Raw genomic sequence first — 27,379 nt, forward strand, 5'->3', positions numbered from 1 at the left:
GCAATGCTAGCAAAAGCAACAAGACTTCTCATTATGATATTCTGTGTTCATACCTCAAATCCCTGTGGTCTTCCTAGACTTTCTTTAATATGTTTCCACGCAACAAGAATCTCTGATACAGACAAACTCGTAGCTTTGACATCGATGGGAGCAGCAGTGGGTTCTGTATTAAGAAAAATCGAAACAATAAACCTCCACTATAACAGCTTGTATTTATCAAAAACACTCCATCTGAAACTGTCATTTACTTCCTTTATTCTACCTTAATACTCACAAGAAGGTATGACACTTAAGGGGAACATGAAAAACTGAACAAGATGAAGGGATTATTATTGTTGTATTTCTTTATTTGTGTCATGCTACATCAATATCTCATCAGTGATGATAGGTGCAGCAAACTGTGAAAGAATCTTGTCTGTGATTTTTTAAAAAAACTTTAATATTTGTCTATGAGTCCCCCACCTCCACACACCACTTTCATAGCCCTAACTTCAGCAGTAAATGGAGCATTCATTCTATTTGTGGCTTTTTGGTGCCATTCCATCAGTTCAGGATGAACAATACCTTGCTGGGGTGCTCAGTCAGTCCTGCCTTGGGGTGATACTGAGTAAGAAGTGATACCCAGGTCTGTAGTGAAATGCGATATAAAAGAAATTTAGGACATAAGAACTATGTTATTATGTCCTTGAAGTCACAGGCACCAGTGTTTGGGATGTGCTACCTTCTCTCTGCTGTGAGGTGTTTACTGATTTAGGTCTAGGATGCACATTTTTATAAAGGCACCAAGACCTAGGATTTGTCCCCCTGATTACCTGCACTGTTACCATTGACCCTCTGTTCATGTTTCTATCTCCATGGTATTCATAGGACACTCTGCGGTCCTGACCTCCTGAGTATCTGGAGCAGAGGACCCTTCCTGCCCTCCAGACAGGGTGGGTGTCCTTTGGTGCTGCTGGCACATGGCCAGGGTGGTCACTGGAGGTGTAGTTCTGTAGGATGCTTTATATACTGTGTCTGCTCAACAGTGTTTCACATTATTGAACACTTTATAGAGGTCTAACTTCTTTCAGTGGTTGGGAAGTTGAGTAAATGCACCTAGAGATTTGCCACAACAGGCTATTTAGCATACTACCCACTAGTGTACTGGGAGTGATGAGTGTCCAAAAATTTTCACATATGAAGCTGAGACTTCCTTAAGGAAGTCTTTTGAATCTTTTGCTTTATTACCTAAATATTACTTCAAATTTGCTTACTGGAAGCTGTGGAGACAAGGCTTGAACACGGACTGTGAAGCACACAGTAGCAGCATTTCTTCACCTTTCTGGTGTAGTTCACTTGCTCAGCAAAAATGTGAATTCATATTGCCCTGCATTTGCAGAGCCTGCGATTTCTTTCTTGGCCTAATGTTCCTCATTACATTTCTAATGAGTTGATCTGCTCCTGAAGGGCAGGCAGAGGTCTTGGCTTTTATGTTATAGGGAGACACATCAAAGAGCTTTCTAAAAAATTTTTTTTGAGATTCATTTAACAGGGTTACAGAAACGGAGTGTCCTTACAGAACAACCTGATTTAAAATGATATAATTTTCTTAGTGATCAAACTACCTAATATGTATGATACCTAATATCAGTCTTGACTCATTAGCTACCCTGCTTTCTCTGATCACATGCAGGCATTTTTCTGGCATTGCTGCCCTACACTTTTTCACTGACATGGCTTGCACAAATTTTTCAACATTTTTGATGTCAGAGTTTTAATGTTTGTGGTTCTTTTTTGATCTCCTTTTTTTCATTTACTTCTAAAGAAAAGAAGAACTTCTGATGTGATGCAAAATGGTGTTTGGAACAATGAATATTAGTAATAAGTATAAAATATGTATGGAACTTTTCAGGTAACAACGAATGAAAAAAATCTCCAGAAATAAGTGAAATGATATTTTGAATTCAATACTTAAAGTATTTTGAAGTGCTTTGAAGAAATACATTGCTCATAATATGATTTTCTGTTCAACAGTTACATCCTGCTTTCTATTTTATGTTCTACTAAGATCTGTGTGGCAAAAGCTATTTTCTAGTTTTGTATTATTGAAGCAATTACCTTGTTGTCAGAAAAGATTGCAGTGGGATAAATAATTTGAGATATACACAAAATGTTGGTTGGCAGCCTTTACATTTTCTATAAATGTCGGTATCATTTCCTTTTCATAACATTCACTAGGAATGGTTCATATATTGCTTAGAATAACAACATAGAATATTTTCTGGTATTTTTAAAAATTGTTTTCAACAAAAGGAGCAGAAATAGTTTGGATTTTTTTTATGTGAAGAAAATGTATTTCTTATATATTCAGAAGTAATTCACTGCACTTTCCCTGCTATTAGACATTGACAATAGAAGTGCACAGCAAAAGAACAGAAATTAAATATTTGGGAATAAGATATATTGTGACTGTCTGAAAGTTTTTGGAGACTAAATAGGATTTTTTATTGATTCAGATAAGATGAGGACCATATAATTTCTAGTGATATAATATAGGCTATGGTTTACTCCAATGTCATGCTTTATTCTCTGTGCCTAAAACTAATGATAAGTTTGACAGGTTCATTAGCTTTTTCTATAATGGTCACTGATGTTATAATCATATTATTTTCTTCATACCTTGTCATTATGCTACACCTATAGGTATCTCTCTGAGGTCATACTTCTTGAAAAAAGAAAGAGCACCAACATCTTTAGTAGTCCCTTTGATATTTCCTCTTTGAATTAAAGATGCAGCATGAAAAATTCTCATAAGGCTTTGTGCAATGTTCATGAAACCTTGTCTTTCCTTGTGCTGCAATCACACTTTAAGGAAACATGATCAATATGTAGGTCTTTGGGATGTCTGTAATATGGCAGGACATGGATTTACACTTCTTGCATTGATCTAATGTTCAGAGAGGGAATCTTGAATTTTGATACTGGAAAAAAAAGAAGAATTACTTACTAGCCCTCATTGTGGTTTTTTCCCCTATGTTTATGATCTGCAAAACTGATTTGTTTTTTTTAAATAGTCATCTTTAAAATTTCCACATGGTCTATCTTAAAAAACAAGTCCAAGAGCCTACTATAGTTTATGTTGTTTTAACTCTTCTGCGGAACAGAGCCTCAGTCAGGACTCCTCAACCAATCATTTAATATCTGTTTAGTTCTCATTTTGATTCCAAAAAGAATTTTTACAAAGTGCTCTAATTCAGAATCCAAGCTCTTATTTGAAGCTAAGAACCTCAATCTGGGCAATTGCATTATGACTGCAGGCAGTCGTACCTAGATGACATTTTGGGATTTCAACCAAGACCCATTTCTGTGATAATGCCTCTCTGTGGAAAAATTCACAAGAGATCTGTGAGAAGGAAAATCAGGAAAAGTCACCCCTGTTGTGCCAATCTGTAGATAAAGAAGGTGGTAGCATTTGCTCCTTTGCAAGAAATAGCCACAAGGGCTACCTTCCAAGTCAGGGCTACCTTCCAAGTCAGATCTACCTCCAGTAAACTTTTTCCATTCCTGAGAAAAGACGAGAGGTTATGGTGGTCTCCACCTCTCAGCCTGTTTGATGCATGTTCCCAGTTTGGGGACTCTACCAGATCTGTGGTGACATGGCTTCCTGCAGGATATAAAACTATCTCTCGAATCTTGTACTAGAAAGGGAAAAGATATCTGATTTCCAAAGTACCAGAAACGACATTAGTGTTTCCTGAACAGGCCCTTGGACTTCTCACTTTTCCTCAAGTTCTTTCTATTTTCTCATTCTCTCTGACCAGTGTCTTTGCAGAAGACTTTAAAACATAGAAAAATTAGTGTCAAAATGAGCTAGCAGCAAAGACCTCTGCAGTCAACAGTTTTTATTTAGGGCTGAAATACTCTTACTTGTCAGGTAGAACTTCTGCAGCCTGCTCCTGTATTGATGCTCTCCTGCACACTTGTTCACAGTATACATCCTGCTGTGGCTCTCCCTCCCCCATGGAATAACCCAGATTTATTCCACAGCAGAGTATCCCCTGGGAATAAGCAGCTGTCTTATTCCGTTAAGACTGTACAAGAGGGGTGTTTCCATGCTCATGAATACAAATAGTTTGTTTCTATCAAGTGACATGGCAGCCAGAGTTATATTCAGCATGTGAGAAGGGGATGTGCACATGATATTGATTACATATCTGCCTTTCCATGGGGGGTAGTGGCATTGATCAGAAGACTACTTAATAAACTCTTATATGTCAGGGTTGTAATTTCATTGTTTAAAAAAATCACTGAAGACAGCTCTAGATGAACTTTTACAGATGGATCATCTGGCAGAAACAGGAAATAACCCTCTGTGGTTTACAGTTAATCTGCCAATTTATTAATCTTCAGGTTCACCTAAAACCCAAGTAGCTCAACTTTAGCTATGAAATGAATTACGGGACTTCTCTTCATGAAAGTAAAATTTTAATTAAAAACATGAAGGCAGTGTTTAAAAATGTGTAACTGCATATTGTTCCCTCTAAATGAAAAGGAAAGGGTCTAAATTTGTCTAAGTAAGAGAGGAGATGGGCCTAAGCAGAACAGTCCTTCAATCTGCAGTGTCTTGTTTAGTATAACATCATCCACTAGCTGGCTTGATGCAAAATGTCTAAAAGTTATGAATAAAAAAAATTGCAAGGGCTGTTGTACGGTCCTTTGTTTTTCCGATAGCTGAGAGCTTTGGATCTTCGTTGACTCAATGAATTACCTCAAATCCATACTAAACAAGAACGAAACCTCTGTGCAGCATCATTGCACCTTGTATTACAGAACCACATCTGGGGTCCCTCAGGAAGTTTTAAACTGTGAGTATGAGAGTCTTCAGGCTTTAACTTGCACCATTAAGGGTTCTCTATTTCACATATAGAAATTTTTACTGGTATTCACTACTCTGTTTATCAAAATTATAGATCTGTCAGTTGTTGTCAAGATGATTCCATCAGGGGCCTGAAGGAGGAATTAGATACTGGAACAAACAGAACTGATCCTTATCACCCATTGTGGCAATCATTAATAAAAAAAAACTTTTATAAAAGACTTAACTCATCCTGAAACCGCTTGGGTTCCTTTTTTCTCCCAAAAGCTTGTTTCTATATCCTTGTATATTCTCTTCTATTTCTGTACTGGACAGTACTCTAATTCATATTTATTCTTGTGCTTTTAGGCTGCGACTCTACTTGTAAATTAAGTGGGTACAGAGAGACAAGACACCAGCCTGAGCATGGACATACAGCTGTCCATAGCATTACATTGTTAACATGATCTGTGGTGAAGTATTGATTCAGGGCAATTAGTGCTGCCCCAGACTGTGGTGTTTTTATCAGAATGATGCCCTGATGCAATTGAAAACATTTGAGTCTTTCTTGTGTGTAGGTTTTACTTATTACGTTCCAATTTTGTAATAGACTGGCTTATTACTCCTCCTTATGTACTTGACCTAGCATTTATATGTCCTTACTTTTTCTCCAGTCCTTTAGTTCACATTTTTCTATATATTGGTCAGATCCTTCTCTGTATTTCATAACCAGCTCTTCTAGTGGCATTATGAATATTAAATATATATGATCTAAGACTGATCCTTAAGAAATTCTGCCAATAGCCTTCCAAGCCTTTCACAAGTCAAGCGGTAAAAGGTATGTTTTTCTGCCCTTATATAGAAATATTTTTAATTTTTTCTTGAACATTTAGCTAAAATTTATTGTTGCCAGATGTTCATTGTCTTCATTATTTTGGGATGGGAAAGATCTTGCTTCAGGTTCTTGAGCTTGGGGACTAGCTCTCACCATCTATGGCAGAAAAACAGATTAAATTTCATTTATGGTACATTTAAATAGCAAATTCTGCAATGCCTAATTTAGAAAGGCTTGAATTTTTGACAAATGCAATACCAGAAGTTTTCATTACAAATGTAAAAATTTGCACTTTCACATTCTTATTAGCTATCCTCTCTATATCATCTTATTTATTTAAAATAACCAACAAAGTATTTTATTATTGTCGTCCATTCCTTGATTATCTTTAATATAAATTACTAATTTACTTCACTTTTTTTCTGCTTTATATACTTTCTTAACTTAAAAAAAAATAACCCTAATTTTTTTCTATACTTGGATAATTTTTATTCTTTTCATTTTCTGGGTTGTATTATATATGCTTTTTATTTATGCTAAATATTTTCTAGTGAGTCCATCTATAGATCCTCAGAGGTACTGCCTTAAAAATGTTCAATTTTTTTCAATATAAAGTTCAAATAGATTTTATACTTTTGGCCCAGAGACATTCCAAAACACTTTCATTTCTTGTCTTATCTACTAACTCTAGTTTATAAAATAATTTCCTGTTCTTTAATGATGATGTGTACAACTATTCTTTGTTATGATCAGCTTTTCTACAGTGTCTTGATTATTTATCAGAACAAGATTATTGTACCATTATTTCTTTTCACTTAGTACTGGATAAAGAATCTGCTAATTAGCACAGCTGGGACACAAGATCATTAGTCCTTACTTATTAGTTTTTACTATCCAGACTACGCTCAGGCTGAATTCTCTCATAAATAACAACATTCTGTACTATTTATCAACAATTAGAAAGGTCTTTCTCAGAATCTGAATTGATCAGGGTAATCAGCGATTGATCTCTAGTTTGACTTCCAGCTTCTTTAATTGCCCTTTTCTAAAATTACATGGAACTCAAGGTTATTCTGTTTTATCCAAACACTGCTTTTGTATTTCCTGATATGTTATCACATCATCAGCATGTTATGACATCCAACCTTTTATTTTTGTTTTGTCTTTTCTGTGCATCTCATATTTTGTCTAGCCCTGCTTGTTAAAGAAAGCCAACCCGGCCATCACTGTTACCAGTACAGCCTTTTCCGTCTTCTTGCCATCATACCTTTACACTCTTACTTCCTTTTCCATTGCTATATTTATGATTTTCCCAGTTTTCACTTTCCAGTGAATTAAAACCACACATAGAGATTGGATATGATTTCCTTGATACTGAAAGCTTGTGTGAGTAGTCTTAGAATTCTTAGTCCCTCAGTATTGGATGGACTGGAATGTAGTCATCAGTAAAAAAGAATGCATAAATATTAAAACAAATGGTGCTAACATTGCTTTTGTTTATGGCTTTATTTCATTATCTTTACAATTTTTTTCTCTGTGGATCAAAATAGCCTGTGCCTGCACTGAATTTCAGTGCTATTTTAGTATATTCTAGCATGAATACCTTATTTTCCTAGCAGAAAGTATGGTCAGAAGATTTCTCCCTGTTCTGATCATGATTCTCTTCAGCCTCAGGCCTGCTCACTGCAACATTTCTCCTGGCAAGTAGATTCATTTGCTCTACTCTCCACGTACTCTGATATCTCTTTCTATTAATAAAGTTTTCCTTTATGAAAGATTTAGGCTTGTCTTTCCCTGGTGCTGGATGGAACATGTCTACTGTGTCTTTCTGTTCTGCCTCCTTAATGAAGGTAATTGTGCATCGTTTTTCTATCCTGCATCTTCTGTGCACCGTCCTCATTCCCTCTCCAGAACTGCTTCCTGGCTCTCATTTACATCACTACATTTGACCTCTATTTTTCTTCTTTTCTCTTTGATTGCTTGCTGTCTTCCTTTCCTAAGACCTCCAGGAAAGACTCCTCCCTAAAACTTTCCTACTGCATTAAGACACCTTTTTGAGAAGGTCACACGCATTTGCTTTTTTTATCCGTAGGTTATCTATCTAGTTTTGTACAACCTTTTTATCTGAACCTCCATTCTATTCTCTATTCTTCCATCACACTCATCTGCACTTTTACTTCTTGGAGAGTCTTCGCCATGAACTGTATGCTGATCATGTTTTCTATGAAGTCAAAAGATGGATGAAGGAGAAGAAAAGTCTTGAAACATCTATGACCAGTCAGGCTTTCTCCTCTCTTTAGCTTTGGGTTACTATCTGGAGGAAGGGGTTGAAAATGGAAGATTAGTGAGGAGATAGTTACTCTGAGTTGTTTTTACTCAAGGTGACTCTGTAGCTGGGAAATGTTAAGGATATTTTTGGTGTGGGAAATTTCACATATTGAGTTTCTTTCGAGTTGTTTTCTGTCTGTTGAAAGAAATGGAATTCTCTCAAAGAAGACAACAGAATCTTGTTAAAAACTTAAAAGCATTCTTTCTCACAGACATGAGGTCAAGGGAGAGAAGAGAGTTCAGAATTGTGAAAATACAGCCTGTGATAGTATTTTGTAAGACAAAGCACAAGCCTGCACGGCATGTTATTGCCTCTGCTAGGTTGGACTTGGCAGTGTATGCATGTATGTCCCTGAAATGATGGCATAAATCTTCACATTTCAGCTGTGGATCATGGCCATCTTGGTATTACCTGTATATATTTCATTTCCTACAGTTACCATCAACATTGATGCTTCAGTAACCATTGACGTTATGTTGTCTTTTGAATATCTATTGGCTCTATGTCCAGATGGAGATTGATGCCAAGTGGTGTCCCTCAGAGCTCTGTCCTATCTTTTTCAATGACATGGGCAGTCAGAGATCAAGTGGACCCTCAGGAAGTTTGCAGATGACACTAAGCTGAGTGATACAGTTGACAAACCTGAAGGATGAAGTGACATCCAGAGAGACCTGGAGAAGCTACAACAGAGGGCCCATGGGAACCTCAAGAGTTTGAACAAGGTCTAGTGCAAGGTCCTTCACCTGAGTTGGGATGGTCTCATGTACAAATACAGACTGCTAGAAGAACTAATTGAGAGCAATCTGGAGGAGAAGGACTTGGGACCTTTCATGGATGAAAGCTGGACATGAGCCAGCAACGTGTACTTGCAATGTGGAAAACCAACCACATCCTGAGTTTCGTCAAAAGTGGTGTGCCAGCAGGTCAAGGGAGGAGATTCTCCCCCTGTACTCTGCCCTCACGAGACCACACGTAAAGTGCTCCATCCAGCTCTTGGGTTCTCATCCAGCTCTTGGGTTCTCAGCACAAGAAAGATGTGGACCTGTTGAAGCAGGTCCAGAGGAGGGCCAAGAAGTTGATTACAGGGCTGGAGCACCTCTTCTGTAAAGATGGGGTTTGAGAGTTGGGGTTGTTAATCTTGAAGAGAAGGCTCTGGGGAGACTGTCTAGCAGTCTTCCAGTACTGAAAGGAAGCTTATAAAAAAGGGAGAGTGACTTTACCTGGGCGGATAGTGACAGGACAACAGGGAATTTTAAACTAAAATAGAAGCGATTTAGATTAGTTGTTAAAAACAAATGAATTGCTGTGAGGGTAGTGAGACACTGGAAGAGATTACCCAGAGAAGTTGTGAATGCCTCAAACCTGAAAGTGTTCAGGGCTAGGTTGGATGGGGCTTTGAGCAACCTGGTCTAGTGGAAGGTTCTTCGCCCATGGCAGGGTATATTGAAACGCAATGATCTTTAAGGTCCCTTCGAATCTAAACCATTCTATGATTCTACTATATGATCTAAATTAATAGAGATAAAAAGATTAGCCACTCTATTTACTCCTGAAAGAGTACTCAGTGTTCTGGTGAAGTTTTCTGCATCCCTTTACTCAGAAGGTAATGTTTTTAAGCCTTTTACTTTGATCAGATTCACTTTTTGTAATCAGAGGGCATTCTGTTGTGTTCACTGAGGGGAACTTGCTCAACACCACCTGCCAAGCTGCTTGTTTAAGAACCACTCAGAGCCACCACAAATAGGCTTTGAATGTCAACCAGAAAACACACAGTATGTGATGAAATGCAAGTAAGCTAAGGTTTTGCTGGATCAGCCCCAAGACCATAATATATTGTACTGTCAATCGTTATTTAATATTTACTCTTCAATAGAAATCCTTGAAAAATGGTACCTTCAGTTGTTTAGCTCCTTAAGCATGACAGTCCATATCTCTTTCAAAAGCAGTTCCCCATTTTATAGTAAACTGCACTGTCTATCGTCCTCAATCTCCATATTGCCCAGAATTTATCTGTAATAAACTGTTTCATTACTCCTTTAAATTTTCAGTTTATCACCTAGGGTTATTCTGAAGAAAAGCTTTTTGTAAATTAATTTTGCACTGTATTACCAGAGCAAACCATATTTTTCCTGAAATATGTGTTGTAAAGTATTGAGACCCATAGAATTCCTCTTACCAAAGAAAAGTCTAATGTACAGACACATACAGAGACTGAATTAGCAAAGCTGTAACGAGTAGGTACTTTCGAGTAATTGAATTATAAGCAGAAAAGTTGGTTTCTAGAAAAAAATAATTTATATATTACTGATTATTCTGTTTCCGGTCTTGTCCAAATAACAGGCAAAGGACCATTTATTACAAATCAGCACTCAGATTTTGTTTAAATAATTTTTGCTACTAATAAAGAATAAAATTAAGATTTTGCCTCTTCCTTTGCAAAAACATATTTGCAATGAACTTTCTGATGAGAATATGAAATTATTAAAAAATAAAAACATCACCATTGGTCTCACAGTATCAGTTTACATTGAAGTCAACTGTACAATTTCCGAGTTGTACTGCTCAATTTTTGTACTTTAAAATGTAATTGTTTCTATAAAAATATGAGTACTTGGTAATGCTGATTCAAAAAGTGGAACAAAACCAAATTATTGGAGCTGCTTTTAGTAAAATCAGCATCTCCAACCTCTGTAATTACTGTGAGAGAATAGTAGCGGGCAGCATCTGCTACATCATGGCTCCAAAATTGCACATTTATTGTGGGTTAATATGGAGTAGTATTTAATGTTTTCCAGCTTCACATAGAATACTACTATCTTCACACTACTTTTTTGTAGAGAGAGTATGAAATTCCTCCCATCGGTACTAGGACTCTGCTTGTCTTATTCTCTTCATAGGAGACAGTGGGATAATTCAGGATAGTATAGTGGAAAAAACCTTGAAGTTTATGAATTCCAGCAATGGAGTTGCTCAAAATATTATTTTGGATAACATTTATTTGCCTTTTGTGTGCATGGAAATTTCTATACACTCCCTCCTGTCAAAAACAGAACAACTTCTTTTACTAGTACAAATGGTTTGTTTTTTTCCTGCCCCTCCCCCCAAAAAACCCCAACCCCCCCAGAAAAAAAAAAAACTGTTGAGAATTTATATCATTTCTCCACAGAAAATTTTAAAAAATATTTTTCATTTTTTCTTCTGAGCTACTACTATAACTCACACTGAATACTGGGATACTAATGTATAGTCAGAACTTTTATACTAATGAAATAAAAAAGAGAAAATAAAAAATAATAAAGCCAAGAAAAACTATATTTATGTGCACTTTTAGTATCCATTATCATCATCATGGCCAGGCTTCGTGAACAAAGATTTGGGAATCCATTAACCAGGAAACATGTCCTTGAAGTCTATTCCTAAACTTTGTCATTTGCTTCCTAGGTAAGCTTGGCAAGCTAGTTCACCTCCTTCTCTGTAAAACGTGTTTAATGTTATTTAGTACTTCTGCAAAGAAATTTAAAACTTAAGATTGAAAAAGCATGGTATAAGAGGACACATTATATAAAAATATAACTTAATATACTTCATGGTATGGAATTTAACTTCATGTTGAACTGACCTCCTTCAGCTGAGCAGATGACAACAATAGGGCTGAATGGACCATCTCCTTTGTTGTTGTAAACACCAACTTTCACCTCAAAAGGAGTCAGAGGTGGCACACTTTCATCTCTGTAGATGAATTTTGAGGCATCTGAAGATGTCACCATTTTTTCCTTCCAGCCACGAGTTCCATTTGGCCTGAAGGCTACAATATATCCAAATCCTTCTCCACTCTGAAACTCTTCTGACACTGGCTGAAAAATGAAGTCCAGGTAATGATGAGACAAGGTTTTACTAATTTAAAAAGTAGTCACAGTTCCATTATAGGATTTTACTTACTATACCTGGTAAGCAAATTGTCCTCATAAGGACAATTGCTTCCAAAGAAGAATCTAAGGTGAGAGAGTTTTCTCGCCTAATCACCGTAGTTAGGTCATTGTCCTAGGACTGAATGAGCTCTTGGACTCAGAAAATTATTTTCTTTTATATCTCACGCTTTGTGGTTAATGCTTTAACCTGTTGTCTATTGGTGGAATCCTGTTGTCTATTGGTGGAATCCTGTTGTCTATTGGTGAAATAGTCCCTACCACCTTGTTAAAAATATAGAGCAACATATTGTGAATAACATGATGTGTATGACTCCTAGTACAGTGGGACTTTCTTGGTTTGTAGGTGTCAGTCTATCTAATTTCTGTGTCCAAATGGGATGTTAAGTCTTAGGGATTTAAGTCCAGGGTTCAACTTAAGACTTAGGATATAATGTAATAATTCTATTTGTTTTAACTCTCAAACAGTTTTTTCACTCTTTTTAATTAAAAAAAAAAACAAACCAACAAAACCCCCTCATTTTATTTTCTCTCCTCAGAATACCTGTGCAATTAGCCACTCTGTTTGGGACACATCTGCCATAAGCAGGCAGTTAGAAAAGGGATTTATCTGTTTTAGAGTCTGAGCACTCCAAAAGCTAAAATTTAGATGTCCAACTCAATTAGTGGAACTTTTTGTGCTAATTAGTAAATTAGTAGTAGCTTACATTTATTATTAAGTCAATGGACTAGTTTAGGGATTAGGGTAGGTTTAACAGCTGTTAACTAGACCTATGGGAAATGCCCAGAAATGGGTGTCTAAACTCCCTCTCTTGAAGTGCCCATCATAGATTTGTAGCTAATGGACATTGAATGAGAGCAGAGGCCCAGAGGACACTAAATCCTCTCCCCTCCCCATTGCAAGTTAGTGTCTCATCATCAGGCACTTGCAGACACATTTTTCTACCCATCCTTCTGAAGCTATGCACTGCCCAATTGAGTTAAAAAAAAAATCATGAGTCCAAGGGCAGAGGATGTAAAAATAAGACAGACTTTGTAATCTACTCTCACGCATGTATCTGTGGTTTCTTTTGGAAGAAAACTTTGTCCCTTGACAGAGAGTGAGATATGACTCACTCCAGTAGTCCCCCACCCCAATCACATAGGAAACACTCTAAAGACACTCAACATGACTGTTGCATACTACTATTTTATATTAGGGACTGGGATTAGGCCAGTTCACATCTGATACAGTTCTAACCACCTGATATTTTTGTTTGGGATTCAGTAAATTCTCTCTGAATATTAGAGTTGCTGCTATTTATGGTTATAGACTATAAAGCTAACTGAAATCAACTCTGTCACAGCTGTCTCAGGTAGCTTGTGTTGGAGAAGACAGATGTGCCAACAGAAGGCAGCCTCTTCAGACAGCCTAAAATTTGCCAGTTAAAACAGATAATCAGAATTCTGGGTGTCTCTTACTATCTAAATATCTCTTCAAACTGCCTAAGCTAAGACCTTTTTCGTTAAAACTCCATGTCTTTATTTGATGGAATTCTTCTTGAGTTTATGTATAGGTGTATATATATATATATATATACTGAATCTGAAACTCTTCATGATGAATCTAGAAGTTTTGAAAACTCAAGGAAAATCTCTGTTCTACTGGTTTTTTTATGATTAGCAGAGAACACAACTCCCACTCCTCCAACTACCCACTGGCATGACCATACACCTGTGTTGCATCTTGCAACACAATTATCTTGTCAAAATAAAAGTCTATTTCATCTCTTTAGTTTCATGTTTTTATGATTTAATTAAAAATAATTATTTCTTAATTGAACATGAAAGTTATAAGGCTTTCCTTTTCTTTTCCTAGCTACTATTTCATCAGGTGTTATGTTTACATAAGATCCAGAAAAATCAAATCAATCCAAGCAGTAAATCAGGAAGAAAAGTCTTATGAATTAGCACAACTTTGGAGCTGCTGCCATAATGTCCTCTATTCAAACCATACCAAAAAGGCCCAGTACTTTGAAGTTTTTGAACATATTTAAGAACAGTATTTTGTGTTTGTGTGTTGACAAGATATGCTGTAAGGAAACTCCAGTACAGTACTCTTTACTTTGTCCTCAAAGAAGTTAACATGAAAAAAACCCTTTAATTAGAATAAGTCTCTTACCTCCCATGCTATTACTAATTCATGTCGCCTTCCACTTCTGCCACTTACATTAGCTGGAGGTGTCTTTGGAACTGTGAGCAAAAAGGAAAAACAAAACAAAACAAAACAGAATGTCCAAGTTATTGAAGTTTTCCCCATAGTAATAAGTTTCTGCAGAAGATATGAGACATTAAATCAGAACAGAAATAAAAAACATAGCACTTTGTGATAAAATTTGCTCAAGTTTCATTTCAGACAACTGCACACTCAAACTGGTAAACTCAAACAAAACATAAGCTTAGAATAAAAATAATGCTGGAGTAAAAAACTGCTTAAGCACTATGCCTTCTACAGATTAGTCAAAATTTCAGTGTATGGATCATCTAATAGATAAAACAGGAATTATCTTGTTAATATTTATATTCTTTTAATAGAAAATTTGAAATGCCACAAAACCCAACATATTTCAGACTTCAGGTAAAATCTTAGGACATAGACAATAATGTCTTTATTATTTCCCAGATAAATAATGATTTAGCATGTTTTAGTTTTTGCAAAGCTGCTTTACCAGGGAGGAAATTTTCAGAAATTTTAAACTAGCCAACCATAAGCAAACCTCATAATTTCTTCAAAGTGCTGGAAACAGTGGATTATCATATTTTGTAAAACCAGAAATCTAAGTTGTTCCATTGGAATTCTGTAATTTCTTTTATCTTACTTAGTGCCTCTAATGAAGCTCTCAAAATGACTAATGTCTTGAGTTTATTTACTGTGAGCAGGTAAGTTTGCATTCTTTATTTGATTTGATTCTTTATTTGATTAAATATGTCCTAAGATATAAACTTATTCTTTTCTTCCTGACAGCAGTACACAGGTCATTGGTAGAAATGTACTGTGATACATTAACTGTTTAGGTCTTATTGCACGTTGTTGTTCTTTAGTTCATTTTTGAGTAGCACAGTAGCACTTGTCTTTGAACTATACAAAGAAAAATACATTTAAATAAATGTACACAGTCCTGTGTTGGTAATTAATAGCTTAAATTCAATGAGAGTGTAGTTTTTACTAGTTTTTGTAAGTTCACAGAAAACTTCAGAATTCTTTTGTGTAGTCACTTTTTGAACCCTGAACTTCCCTTTAAAGAACATAAACCCAATTCTGTATTTCCTCAAAAATGATGCAAACCTACAAAGTGTATAATTTTTTTCTGATTTATATAACTGGAAATGAGGTAAGAGCCCTTTTATCTGTGGTTCTTAACAGACCAATAGGAGAGATTTCTAATGTGTTTCTCTCCAATAAAACAGTGTTCATCTGGCAAACATGGTGCCTTTAACTTATTCCTTCCTTCCTTCCCTCCTTCCTTCCTTCTCTCCCTTCCGCTTTCACACATGCTAAATGTTGTATTTCATAGTCACTGTCTGCTGAAAGCTCTTGATTTCTGTATAATCAGATGATTGAATTGCTTTGCAGTTTAGCTAGTGGGAAACCAGATAATCAGGCTGAGCTTGTAGTCCAGGCTCCTTCTCCAGTAGTGCAGAACTTCCGGGATGCTCAGCTCATCTACAGAAAACTTTCTAAACAGTGGAGAGATTCTACTGACCGGTGACATCAATGTGTTTAAATTAAGTACTAATCTTTACATGCCAAAAAGATAATGAACTTTTTCTTTCAGAAATGGAATTACCCTCTGGATTAAATAAAAAAAAAAAAAAAGGAAAAAAATAATACAATCAGTCAGTGTGCAACATTGGGAAAAAATGCAGATGAATAATCATCTTCCAGTTAATTAACATGCAAAAATTATGGTGCCATCTCTAATGGGGCATATTTAAACCTTTTTTAGCATCCATTTTTTTTTAAGGTACTTTTGGATAAGTTATAAAGACAAATGAAGTTCTCGTGTAGGTACCACATTAGAAGTAGGAGAGTATGCTGTACTCTTTTGAATCATCCAGCATGATGGAGTTATTTAACCTGCGGTGTCCTCCTTCTAGAATTTTCTTGTTAACAGCTTTGCAGACTACAACCCTATTTAAACTAATAAATGTTAAAAGAATAAAACTGTCAAAAGGATGAATTTCTTTAGCACCAAACTAAAATGTACATTCACACAGTGAAACTCTTTCAAATGAATAACCATTAAAAGAATAAATGTGTCAAAAGAATAAATTTCCTCTGCACTGAAGAAAAGCAGAGGATACATAGAGGGGGACACTTTGAAATTACTAACTATTAAGTAAAGAAAACTATTAAAAATCCCCGTTTTTTGCCAGGCACCAAGGTTATATATCAGCCAACCTTTCAGCAGCATCACCTTTATATTAGTGTTATATTTGAATTTACTCACACATGGCCTAGGTTTATTGCCATGTCATTAATGACTTTCCAATCTTTATGTTGTTAATTCTCAGCAGTGACACTCATGGATATGCACTTGCACCAAATATACAAGTATGAAGCCTCAACTTGGCTCCTGGACACCCAACACATGTGCCTGGGGGACAAGGACATTAGGACCTCTTTAGAGTTTATCAAAGCTGAGAAGTTCAGTATTGTTTCATACACCCCAACTAGTAGCAAAGAGTTCTTTGCTGTGTTAATGTATCTCATTTAACAGCAAGATGAGAGAATGTCACCTACTGGAAATTGAGTTATTCCTTGGCTTAAAACTGGTCCTCAGGGTCATAAAATGTGACCGTGCTTGGATTGGTTGTCATGTCTCTGATTCTGATCAACGCCTTCTTATTAGCCCCTTTGTCAGCTGCCTATTTTCATTTGTCTCCTGTTTTATCCTTTGACTGTAAGTTCTTTGGGATCAGATCAGCTTTTCTTTTTTTTTCTTTCTTCAGCCACTGGTAAGGTCAGAAGTTAAAAGGCAGGTCTCTCCATCATTCTGGTAATGTGAACAACAAATAGTACTAAAATCTGTGTTCTGAAAGACATGGTGACTAGCTGCAGCTCACAGTAAATAATGGCTGGATGCCAGCACAAGTTGATGTTGCAACCTCCACTTAACGAAAAAGAAAGAAATCTTTAAATGACTTTGCCAGGAGTTTGATTTGTTTGAACAAACAGCAGGATTTGTTTCTTACTTTTGTGATATGGTGAAAATGAAAGTGAAATTAAACTTATCTCTTCTAAACCAAACAAAAAAATCATTAACATTTTCCAGAAGAGCAGGCACGGACAATGTAGTCCTCAGTAGTCTTATGAAGCATTTGACAGGATACTTCAGATATAAATGAAGAAAAGGTGATATGGAAAGGTAAAGCTTATACATGAAGCCATGGACAATTGTTTAATAATTTACATGTATCTTATTACAAGCTAAATATGGATGAAAAGTTGTGATTTTCAATTTAGGACAAAATGTATGTGCAGAACTGTTGCTGAGGATTTTGTGTATAGGAGCAGTGGTTATAAAGTGCTGAAAAATGCTGACAGTGTCACCTGTATATTTTAAACCTATATTTAAATGTAAAGTTTGTGGTAATACCACAGCTATGAAACCACAAACATGTGGAGTTTTCATTGTTCACTTTCATTCCAGACTTTCACTGTGTCCAAAATTTTGAAAACTGCTCTCTGCTTTAGGGAGATTAAATTAGAGTTAAATCAATTTTTAAAATTCTGTTCTCTTCAGTCTGCATGGCGGATGGGTTTTCTGTTGGTTTTTTTTGTGTTTTTTTTTTTTTTTTTAATGAAGACCATGGAGTTTAAAGATGAACTGATTCAAAGATTTTTGGTACTCATTTTTGGGTGAAATATTGAAAATTATTAAATATTTCATTTTGATATAACAAATGAAGCATTGCCATTTGGTTTTGAAAATATGTAAAATTTGTATGTTGTTTCAGTTTTATTTAAGAATAGAATAATTAAAACAGAAAAGACAAATGAGAGTATTTTGGTTTGAGTCGACAGAGAATTTTAATTTTAATCCAAAATTATTTCTTTACTTCTATTTTGCTAAATAAAATCAATAAACATTTTGATTAAAAACAGTTTTAAGGTTTCTGTTTTTACTTCAGTGAGTGAACTAAAAAAAATTTTAAATTAGCTCTAGATTCCTCTCCTAATAGAAAGAAAAAAAAAATATCACACCAAACCTGGAAAAGCTGAAAGTACTTGTAAAGCAGTTCATGTTCATTTTGACATTCTAGTCTTGTAAAGAAATTTAAAAATTGAATGGATAATTAATAATTTTAAAGTGTTTCTATTTTGTGTTTTTTTTTTTTCCCAAAGAAATATCTCGTGGCTTGTTTCAATTCTATGTGGTTTTTTTATTGCGAAGAGAAATAACAGTTTCTTAATTCTGTAGTGTGTCTTAATTTTTGTGCAGAACAAAAGTATTTACCAACCAAAATTATATTTTATTATAATTGAATATAACTGCATTATTGCAGTAGAAACCTGTAGTTACATTTAGTCCCTATACTTTAATAGAGAACAGGTGAGATTTAGGGAAGACAAAGAGAAGTAAGTGTCTTACTAATGTCCTGTTTTTAGAATAAGAGATGCTAATCTGAGGTGCCCAAATTTACAGTTTTCTCATAAGCAATTGAGTCCAGATTCCTGAAATCTCGATTCCCTACTTTATTTACAAGGTCTTTCTTACTCTGCTTGAATCCCATATTCTTTAAGATAATTTCCGCATGGCTAGTTTTTGTATAAATTACGAAACAGTTGTCAAATAAAGCAAAATGAAGCAAAATATGAATATTGCTACATTTTTGAGGGGATAAATTAATAAACTTCACTTTAGTCCTTAAGAAAGGACCTGTAACTTTGCTCCAGGTAGAGTGCCAGTTATTTATTTCTTTTAAATCTCTTTATATCTTAAGATACAGATGTAGTTTGAAAAGCAACACTTCTTAGCTGTGGAAAAGGTATGGGCGGGGAAGAGTGGGTTTGTCACCAGCTTGGCAGAATTTCTTAATGTGAGGATCAAAGCTATTACACATTTGGCATTTTTTTCTTCTCAGTTGTTTCTATTCTCTCTCTATATGTATGTATGTATGTGTTTATCTATATATATCTCCTGCAGTAGACATCCAGAAAACAGAGGGAGCTAAGTGAAAACTCTTTCACTGTGTGAAAGACCAACCCTGAAGTTCTCACCCTCCCAGAAAAACAATTCACATCTCATCTGTTCAGGAATGAAATGTAAAACGTGCCAGCATTTCAGAAAAGGACAACACACATATTCAACTATCGGAAAACAAGGATGACCCAACCGGTCTCAGGATCTGAAAAGTTGTTCTCATTTCCTCTGTATTATTAATATTTGTAATTATGTAGGAGGTAGAATTAAGGTCTATTCACTGACAAGAGGGCCATATGTGGCTGCAGGACTCATCGTGATTAGTCTCTAAATCTCCACATATAGGATGGAAATCTCAAATGCTGTGGCATACATGTATTCCAGACAACCAATGCATTAGCTTTTCTGGTACATCTTGTAGTAGCACACACATTGGGATTCTTTGCCAATATTAATTTGACCCTGCATTCCAATGTTTGAGTAGCCTGTAGACAATGTAGTCAATAATTACAGTCCACTTTCTCTTTTGTTTTTCTCCATGGAAACCCACATTTTCTACAAAGGCTTTAGGAGCCCATGCCATCATCTGCAAATGTCACAAATACAGCAGGATATCAATTTTTTTCTTGTGCAAAAATTATTATGATAATGGGAAAAGCTGAAACTTCTTTTATACAAATGACAAATAAAACAGCACCCCCAACAATAAAAAAAACCTGAAAATAAAGCAGTCTAAACTAGGTAACATTTTTTCCCGAGACAGAGACATTTCTTGTTATGCTAGGAAGAAATTCTAGCTGAAAATAAGGGCAACTTAATGGAAAATATGGACTTATTAAAAATAAAACCTGTGTACAATCTGCTGCTAATAGAGTGCATTACATTGTTGCCTCATACAATCAAGTTTGCATGCATGATTAGTAGGTTAAACTTTGATTCTACTCAATTTTCTCTCTCCCCATGTTTCCCTATGAATAGATAATATAATTGATGACTTGCCCCCCGGCTTCAAGTGCCCTGACTGTCTTAGTGGAATGCTAGACATGTTTAAATTCATATTATTGGCTCTTTGCACCTTGTGGGCCTGTAAAATATATATCAAAGCTAGAACTGACAGAGAGGCAGCAGCTGGCTGTAGGTTAGATGTGCCAGAAAATTGCAATATTATCCATTCCGATGAAAGTAGCTATGAAAAGCAATCATGTTATCTAAATATGAACTAAGTGACAAGATTAGAGTTTAATTAAAAAATTAAAGCAAGTGGAAACCTGTTTATTATTCTGCTGATTTCTTTACACCATCCGAAGTATTATTTCCGTAGGTATTTTTAGATAATGGACTAATATAAGATGTTGTTACTATCTCAGGGAAGAAGTGATAAAATAGGTGAGGTGTGGGGATGGATGAAGACTTTAATCTCTAGTCAAATTTGCCTGTGCCATTAAATTATGGATGCAGATTTCTATTTAAGTATGAGATAATGGAAGCAGAATCACACATTTTCTATCTCCGTGGATTGTCTAGGCAGCCACATTCAGCCTGGTGAGTCCCAGCTCTTACCTTCTGTGAACAGGAGTCACAGTCAGTCTCTCAGCTGGGAGATGGATATTTCTGCATTTCCACCTAGTGCAGGGGCAAACTGCCTGTTTATACTCGTGAACCACATCTACCATCATTGCAAATATCCAGGTTACTCTGTCTTTCTGAAATATGATTTCCTTTAACATACATGCCCTTTAACAATTGAGAACTATGGTGATAGAAGTGGAAATCATGTTAATAGACATGTTAATAGTTTCCCTTGAAGATTTCAGGTAAAAAATTAGTAATAGAGGGATCCCCCGAAAAAAATAGGTCACTGGGTTTGCTAAGGTAGGCAATAAGGTGTTACTTTGAAAAACCATATGTAACCTGTTGTAACCCAATGAAAACTATCACTAGTTTCCTGTCTCTTCAGCATCTGAAAACTATACCAAGGGTAATAATTCACAAAATCAGTGAAAAGCATTTCAGAAATTAGATGTAACAGGCTTGGGACTTCAAGAATATCTGGAGATGAGGGAAAAGGTGGCTGCCTGAATGAAGCAGTTCATGAAGCCTCTGACATTTCAAGACTACCATACAAATTATAAGCAGCATGCCATTTTTCAAAGAATTATATGTGTAACAGTTAGGGCTTTTTTTATTTATTTAGTTCTTTGTTTAAAGCAGAGTCCATTGTGTTATTGTTCCTACTTCACAACTCTATGAAAATTCTAATGATTTGGAAAATTATTTCTTATTCTATCTCCTCACTTCCTCTACAGAATAAAAAACAGAGGCTGCATCTATCTTTTTTATTACCCACTCCACTCCAAACCCCCAAACCATTTGCAGCTGAAACAGAAACCAAACCTTTTCTTAAAGAAAGGTCTTTCAAAACGGAAGTGATAGCAGGCTTATGCTATGCTATGCCATATTAAGCAGGCACAGCAGATAAATTCATCTTCAATTTCTCTCAAAGCTGTTCAGTTGTTTTATTGGCAGCTATCTGGATTTCAGTGCCATGCTACAAAGCACTCTTTTCTGCTGTGATACTTGTGAAGCTGTAATTTTGGTAGCAAAAGAGGGTATTCCTAACTGGGAACATGAAAGTGCAAGTGAACATCTAGTATGACCTTTTTCCTATATGAATTAATACGTTACTAATTTATTATTCAAGAAGACTTGCATTATTATCACCTCCAGTGCTGTTTATCAGAAGGAGCCCCATAAGCTGGAGTACAGATCCTTGCTACTTGAGTTAAGGACTCTATTCTTTCCTGTGGCAATAACAGTGGAATGTTACCCAGCAATTAACATCAAGCACTGGATGAAAATACATTGCACACTGCATGCTTTGTCTTTTCCACAATTTTGTTTTTTTACTGATCAGTATCATGATTTATCAATTCCTTTTTACAGAGGTAAAGTAGCAATGATTGTCCAAATGATATTGAAAATGGACGTGCATGAAGAAGACTTTCACTTGAATTTTAAGAATATCCTTTAGCAAACACAGGCTTTGTTTTGTAAACACTGTGAAAGAACATGACAGCTAGATGAAATTGAGTATTTTCAAACTTGTCAAAAAAAATTAACTCACAGTTTAAATGGATTGGGTCGATTAAAATAGTGAATCATCTTTTCAAAAACAGGAAAAAATTTCCTCAATCTGAAAGAGCATAATCCAAGGGGTGCAACCTATCATAGGATAAACTTTCTCCAGAATATTTTTGTCCTCTCTGATATATATCATCTGAATAAATAGGGAAATTGTTCAAACATTAGAGTCTAGCAAAATTTGAACTACCAATGAAAATCAAGGAAAGAAAAATGGTGGCAAAATAAGGGGTATTTTTTTGAAAATCATTTGAGATCAAAGTAGCTTGTGTTTTTTATTTCATTTTCATTTCCTCCTTTTCTTAATGGAACAAAATACGGAGCATTTGAAGCTTTTGTTATAAGGGTATCAAGTTTTACACTGTGGGGAGCTTGAAGAAGATGAGGGGGAGAGTTGGAAAGGAAGCATCCTTCACCATGCACGAATGGGAATCAAATCCAGTGCAGTTCTGTGGTTGCACAGTGAGATTTAATACCAACTAGCAACTACGCAGTCATTTAAAGCAGAAAAAAATAAATATGTGTTATTGTAACTGAAAATAGGTTTGTTAGACTTCATCTGAAATAGTGCATCCTACTTTGGGTGCCACAATGAGGCAGATATTGATCAACTAGTTCAGGGAGGCCATGGGGATATTGGGGCTGAAGCAGTTGGCTTGTGAGAGTCTGGGGGAGCTGGGCTTGTTCAGCCTGGAGCAGAGATGGCTTGAGGTGACCTGCTCTCAGTGATGCAGCTCTCAGTGCCTGCAGGAAGGTCACTGAGGAGACAGAGATGAGGTCTTCATAGTGGTGCAGGGTGCAAGAGCAAGAGACAGTGCTCATAAACTGAGATTGGAAGAGTTCTGACTGTATATATTGAAAAAAAAATCACAATGAGGTTAGTTAACTGCTGGCACAGGTTGCCCAGGGAGGATGTGTAATTTCTATCCTTGTAGGTTTTGAAGACTCAACTGACCAAAACTCTGAACTGCTTGCTCTGAAGACAATTTATCCAGATTTGAGCAGAAGGCTGGAGCAGAGACCTCCAAAATCCCCTTCAGCCCCAATTATTCAGTTGATTCTCTGGTTCTAAGAAAATCAGCCTGAACATTCTTCTATGAATGTTTATGAATGGCATAGACACAGAGTGGCAAATTATGGAGCTGAAGTATAAGATTAACATATCTTATAGATATATATGGATTATACATATATATAATTCTTACCTTATATAAGGTAAGAATTTCTTTCTGAATGAGAAAGGCATTGTAATTTTCATAATTCTTATAATTCCCCTTAATGAGAAGTCTGTGTGTAACACAACTGTTGTATTTGTCTACAATATTTATAACCAGACAATCAGTTATGCTTTCAAGTTCAAGTGAATCTTTTAATTTGGCTCTCTTCTATTTTGTAAGACCAATAAGTTACTTAAAAATTATTCAGCTGAAGAAACATCAAAAAAAAAAAAATCTATCTAGGCCTCCTAAACAATGAAGCAGAATGAAGAATGGTCTGAAATTTTTCTGACATGGAGTTCTCTTCTGAGGCTTTGTCTAAATCCTATCTCTATCTCTTTCTGCCCGCTAAAACATGTCTTTCTAGCTGCCTAGAGATTTTTCTCAGATTCCCAGTTCTTCTTTATCTCCCTTTATTCTGCCCAAGTTACTGTCAATGATTCCAAGCCTTATGAGACCATTGTAATTTTAAAGAGACCCAAATAGGATATGAAACATTTTTTTTTCTGGTCTCCCATGATACCATCCTAGTTAGAAATATAATGAAATTTATTTAAATGTAATAACTGTTCATGGTGTGAATGACAAAAAACACCTAGAATGAAAGGTATTTCAAATTAAGCAGCTTTTCATGGCTCTCCTATCTTTCTAAAAAAATTCTATACTACCTTCAATGAGAGAAGTTATGAAAAATATGGGGGAAGAGGCTGCTTGGGAGTAGCTGTTTGAAGACACTGACAAGCAGCCTCGGACTGAAGAACACAGAAAGTCTATCAGAGGGAAGGCAGCAATAGCTTAAGTGGAAGATGAAAACTAAGGCAGATGGAATAAGACTACAGGGAATGGTTTTATTTGAAATTTCTGTAAATTAAAAAATATTCTTGTTATTAAACCAAACTGGATCCCCATTACAAATAATATCACCCTGGAACAGTGATGACTGAACACAGAGGTGTATACCAACAAGAAGAGCTTAGATCTATTATTATATTGAAGTAGTCCTAGTTTCTGATAGTGATGTAAAAATAACCTGTTTATCTTTTCCTTACCTGCTTCATTTGTTCTGATCACTCGTGATGGTGCACTTGGGTCTCCAGTCCCAATTTTATTCATTGCTACTACTCTGAACTCGTACTCCACCCAAGGATTCAGTTCCACAGCCATAGCAGACTCCATGTCACCACTGATCAGATCTGGAACTGTAGAGAGTAAAGAAATGTGAAGGTCAATCAGAAACCTGAAGCTCACATGCAGGATCTCAATAGTAAGTGGATTTCGTGATACAACATGGTCATTAGAAATGATCGACATCAAGGATCTAATAAGTCAGAAATCGCAGCGAGGTTTTTGGCACTGTAGTACTCCTGAAAAGACACAGATTGAAGAGTTTAGGGGAGAGCTTTCTGCTTATTCACAGACGCATCATGGCAGGTGTCTTCATGCTGTCCTTTCAGAGCTGTTGCTAAGTAACACAAAAGGAATGAAAAGAAGGAAAAAAACCAAAAAATCAGTGCTTTTGATTTGTCACTGTTCTCTTATGAGTATCTGTTTCTGTAGCTGATAGTGGCTATTATTGTGATGTTCAGGAGTTTAGAACAGTCTACTTGTGCTGTTTTAAACTTTCTCTCACCTGTTCTTACGGTCTGCCAGCCAAGAGAAAATGGACTGCGTGCTTGCAGATTGTAGAGGGAGATAGGGCTGTGATTGTCTGCCCCAGGACTCCAGGAGAGTGTTGCTGTGGTGTCTGTAATTTCCTCCACTATTACAACCCCTGGGGGACCAGGAGGACCTAGAAATAAAGCGGAATAATCAAACAGACTTCACCATCATCGTGGATGAGAGGCAATAATACAGGAGATGCATTCTGTGGGCACCCAGTGGAGTTCAATGTCCATGAAATACAAGAGTTACAATGCACAGTGCTACGTCATGGAGATACTCCATTTCCACGATTTATGATAGCAAATTGCAATTGTTGCTATTCTTTAAATGCTGCATGGGTGAATGTCAATTAACTTGTCAGAGTGATAGCAGAAGAACTGGAAATAGACACAGATTAAAAAACACTGCAAAAACTTCGTAATAATTATTCTGCACCTAAAATTAGAGGAAAAAAAGAGCAACTTTAGGAAGCATCCACGCTAGACTGAACAGTCACAATCACATCTTCTCTCTGTGTGGGACTTGTCAACAGAAAAGACAGATAGTAAGCAAAATGAAGCACAAGTGCATGTGCTTCATGAAGATAATAATATTACTAATAACTGAATCAAAAATACAGCATTCATCCTTTTTCTCAAATTCACTCATTCAGGGAAGCTGACTGGATTACTAACATACTGGAGGTCCATTAACTGTTTGATTAAAAACTATTAAAAACAAAATAAAAACCCAAGCCCAAATATTTTGAAAGCTGAAAATTACTATGGGACCATTAAAACCAGACAAAACCCCCTCCGCGACTTCTTACTTTGAAAATTAAAGGATTATTTATTCCACTTTGCTGCACCAAATGTGAATATGCTAATGACCATTTGTATAGGCTGTGTGACTACTGCAGTAAGTGAGGTCTCTGGCAACAAAAATGACTTTGCAAAACAAACAGCTCTCTTGTGGTTTCTTATACTAAAATCTCATATAAGTCCTGAAGGATAGGATTTAATACTTCTGTAAAATATTCATATTATTAATAGCTATAATTATTTATGAAAAATATGGATTTTTTGGCATCTAAGGGGCTTCTGATTCTTTCCATCCTCTTGTTTTTGAAGGCTGATGTTTTAGTTCTGCTCCTACACAGGTGGAGGACTGTGAAATCATAAATGCAATAATGGACATGTTCTCCCAAAAGGGAACTGCAGGAAGGGTGGTGATAGAAACAAAACTTCATTAATAGAAAGTCATTGCTTCTACACTTTGAGGGAGCCCAATGCTGTTTTTTTGTGTCATATCACTCCAACTGTACTGGAGGGAGATCTTTGAATATCTCCATTCCCGTGAGCTGCGGTGAGCTGTGTGGTCCCACTTGCTAAACTACTAGAGCTCAGCACCTGCAGATCAGGATGGCAAACACTGGGGTCTGGTGCCTCCATTTGAAGTGTAAGTTGCAGCCAGGATTGCTGCACTACTGAGCCCAGCATTATTATATTTTAGTGCTATTTCATGCAATCAAATCTTTTGCTGGCTAGATTCCTCAATCCATGAGTAGAAACAAATTTATCTGAACATCAAAGGCTAAAAAAATCCCATTAACTGAAATATTTTTAGTTTTTGTGATTTTCTGTCATTTGCAGCTGCAAACAGCTTTATGTTTCCTCTGATATGCCTTCAACAAAAGCATGTTTACATGAACTATAACAGCAGTAGGATCAGAGTTCTGTAATAGTTGGGCTCAATATCTTCAGAGTGAAAGAGACATTGAATCCTATAAATGAGAAAGCAATTTGCGCTATTCACTTGCCTCTATTTGCTTGGCAATGATCTACAAGCAACTAATTGACATTAAAGTGTTGGAAATATATGACATTTAGAAATAATAACAACAAGAGAGAAATAAATGTTTGAAATTCGAGATATTCAATTCAGTAAAGTTTAGTACTATGTATGTATGATGGAAGAATATTGTCTCTACAGTGCACTGCAGACTTCTTCACAGGAGCCCAGGGTATGGCTCTGGGCCATAGGAAGAACAGTGTCTTCCACTATTCCCTTGTTTTCGTCGCTCACCGGGCTTGACTCAATGTCTTTCATTGAGTTGCAACTGTGACTGCAATAAGATGGAGCCACTCTTTGGACACCTTGCAACTCTTGGCCTTCTGGACTCCCATTTTCATTTGCTGTGGAAAGGTCTTGTTTTCTTTCTGGGGGAAAACATGGCAGAAAGATATGCCCTCTGCACTCCTGCCTTCCT

At 36.1% G+C, this 27,379-nt stretch overlaps 1 protein-coding gene across 5 annotated transcripts in view; it reads right to left on the reverse strand.

Moving 5' to 3' along the window:
• Positions 1 to 27,379, reverse strand: part of CNTN5 (contactin 5) — a 603,369-nt gene that overhangs the window by 15,561 nt on the left and 560,429 nt on the right. For 3 of the 5 annotated variants that reach the window (XM_051780168.1, XM_051780170.1, XM_051780167.1), the window contains 5 exons: positions 25,100 to 25,258; positions 24,519 to 24,668; positions 14,086 to 14,156; positions 11,618 to 11,852; positions 54 to 163 (listed from right to left, as the gene is read on the reverse strand). In XM_051780168.1, coding sequence (XP_051636128.1) covers positions 54 to 163; positions 11,618 to 11,852; positions 14,086 to 14,156; positions 24,519 to 24,668; positions 25,100 to 25,258 — 725 coding nt within the window. The remainder of the gene's footprint in view (positions 1 to 53; positions 164 to 11,617; positions 11,853 to 14,085; positions 14,157 to 24,518; positions 24,669 to 25,099; positions 25,259 to 27,379) is intronic. The other 2 variants (XM_051780169.1, XM_051780171.1) reach the window with 2 other exon arrangements.

Source organism: Manacus candei, unplaced genomic scaffold, assembly GCF_025592945.1.
Source record: "Manacus candei isolate 608988 ecotype Guabito, Panama unplaced genomic scaffold, ASM2559294v1 h1tg000014l, whole genome shotgun sequence".
Taxonomy (NCBI): Eukaryota; Metazoa; Chordata; class Aves; order Passeriformes; family Pipridae; genus Manacus; species Manacus candei.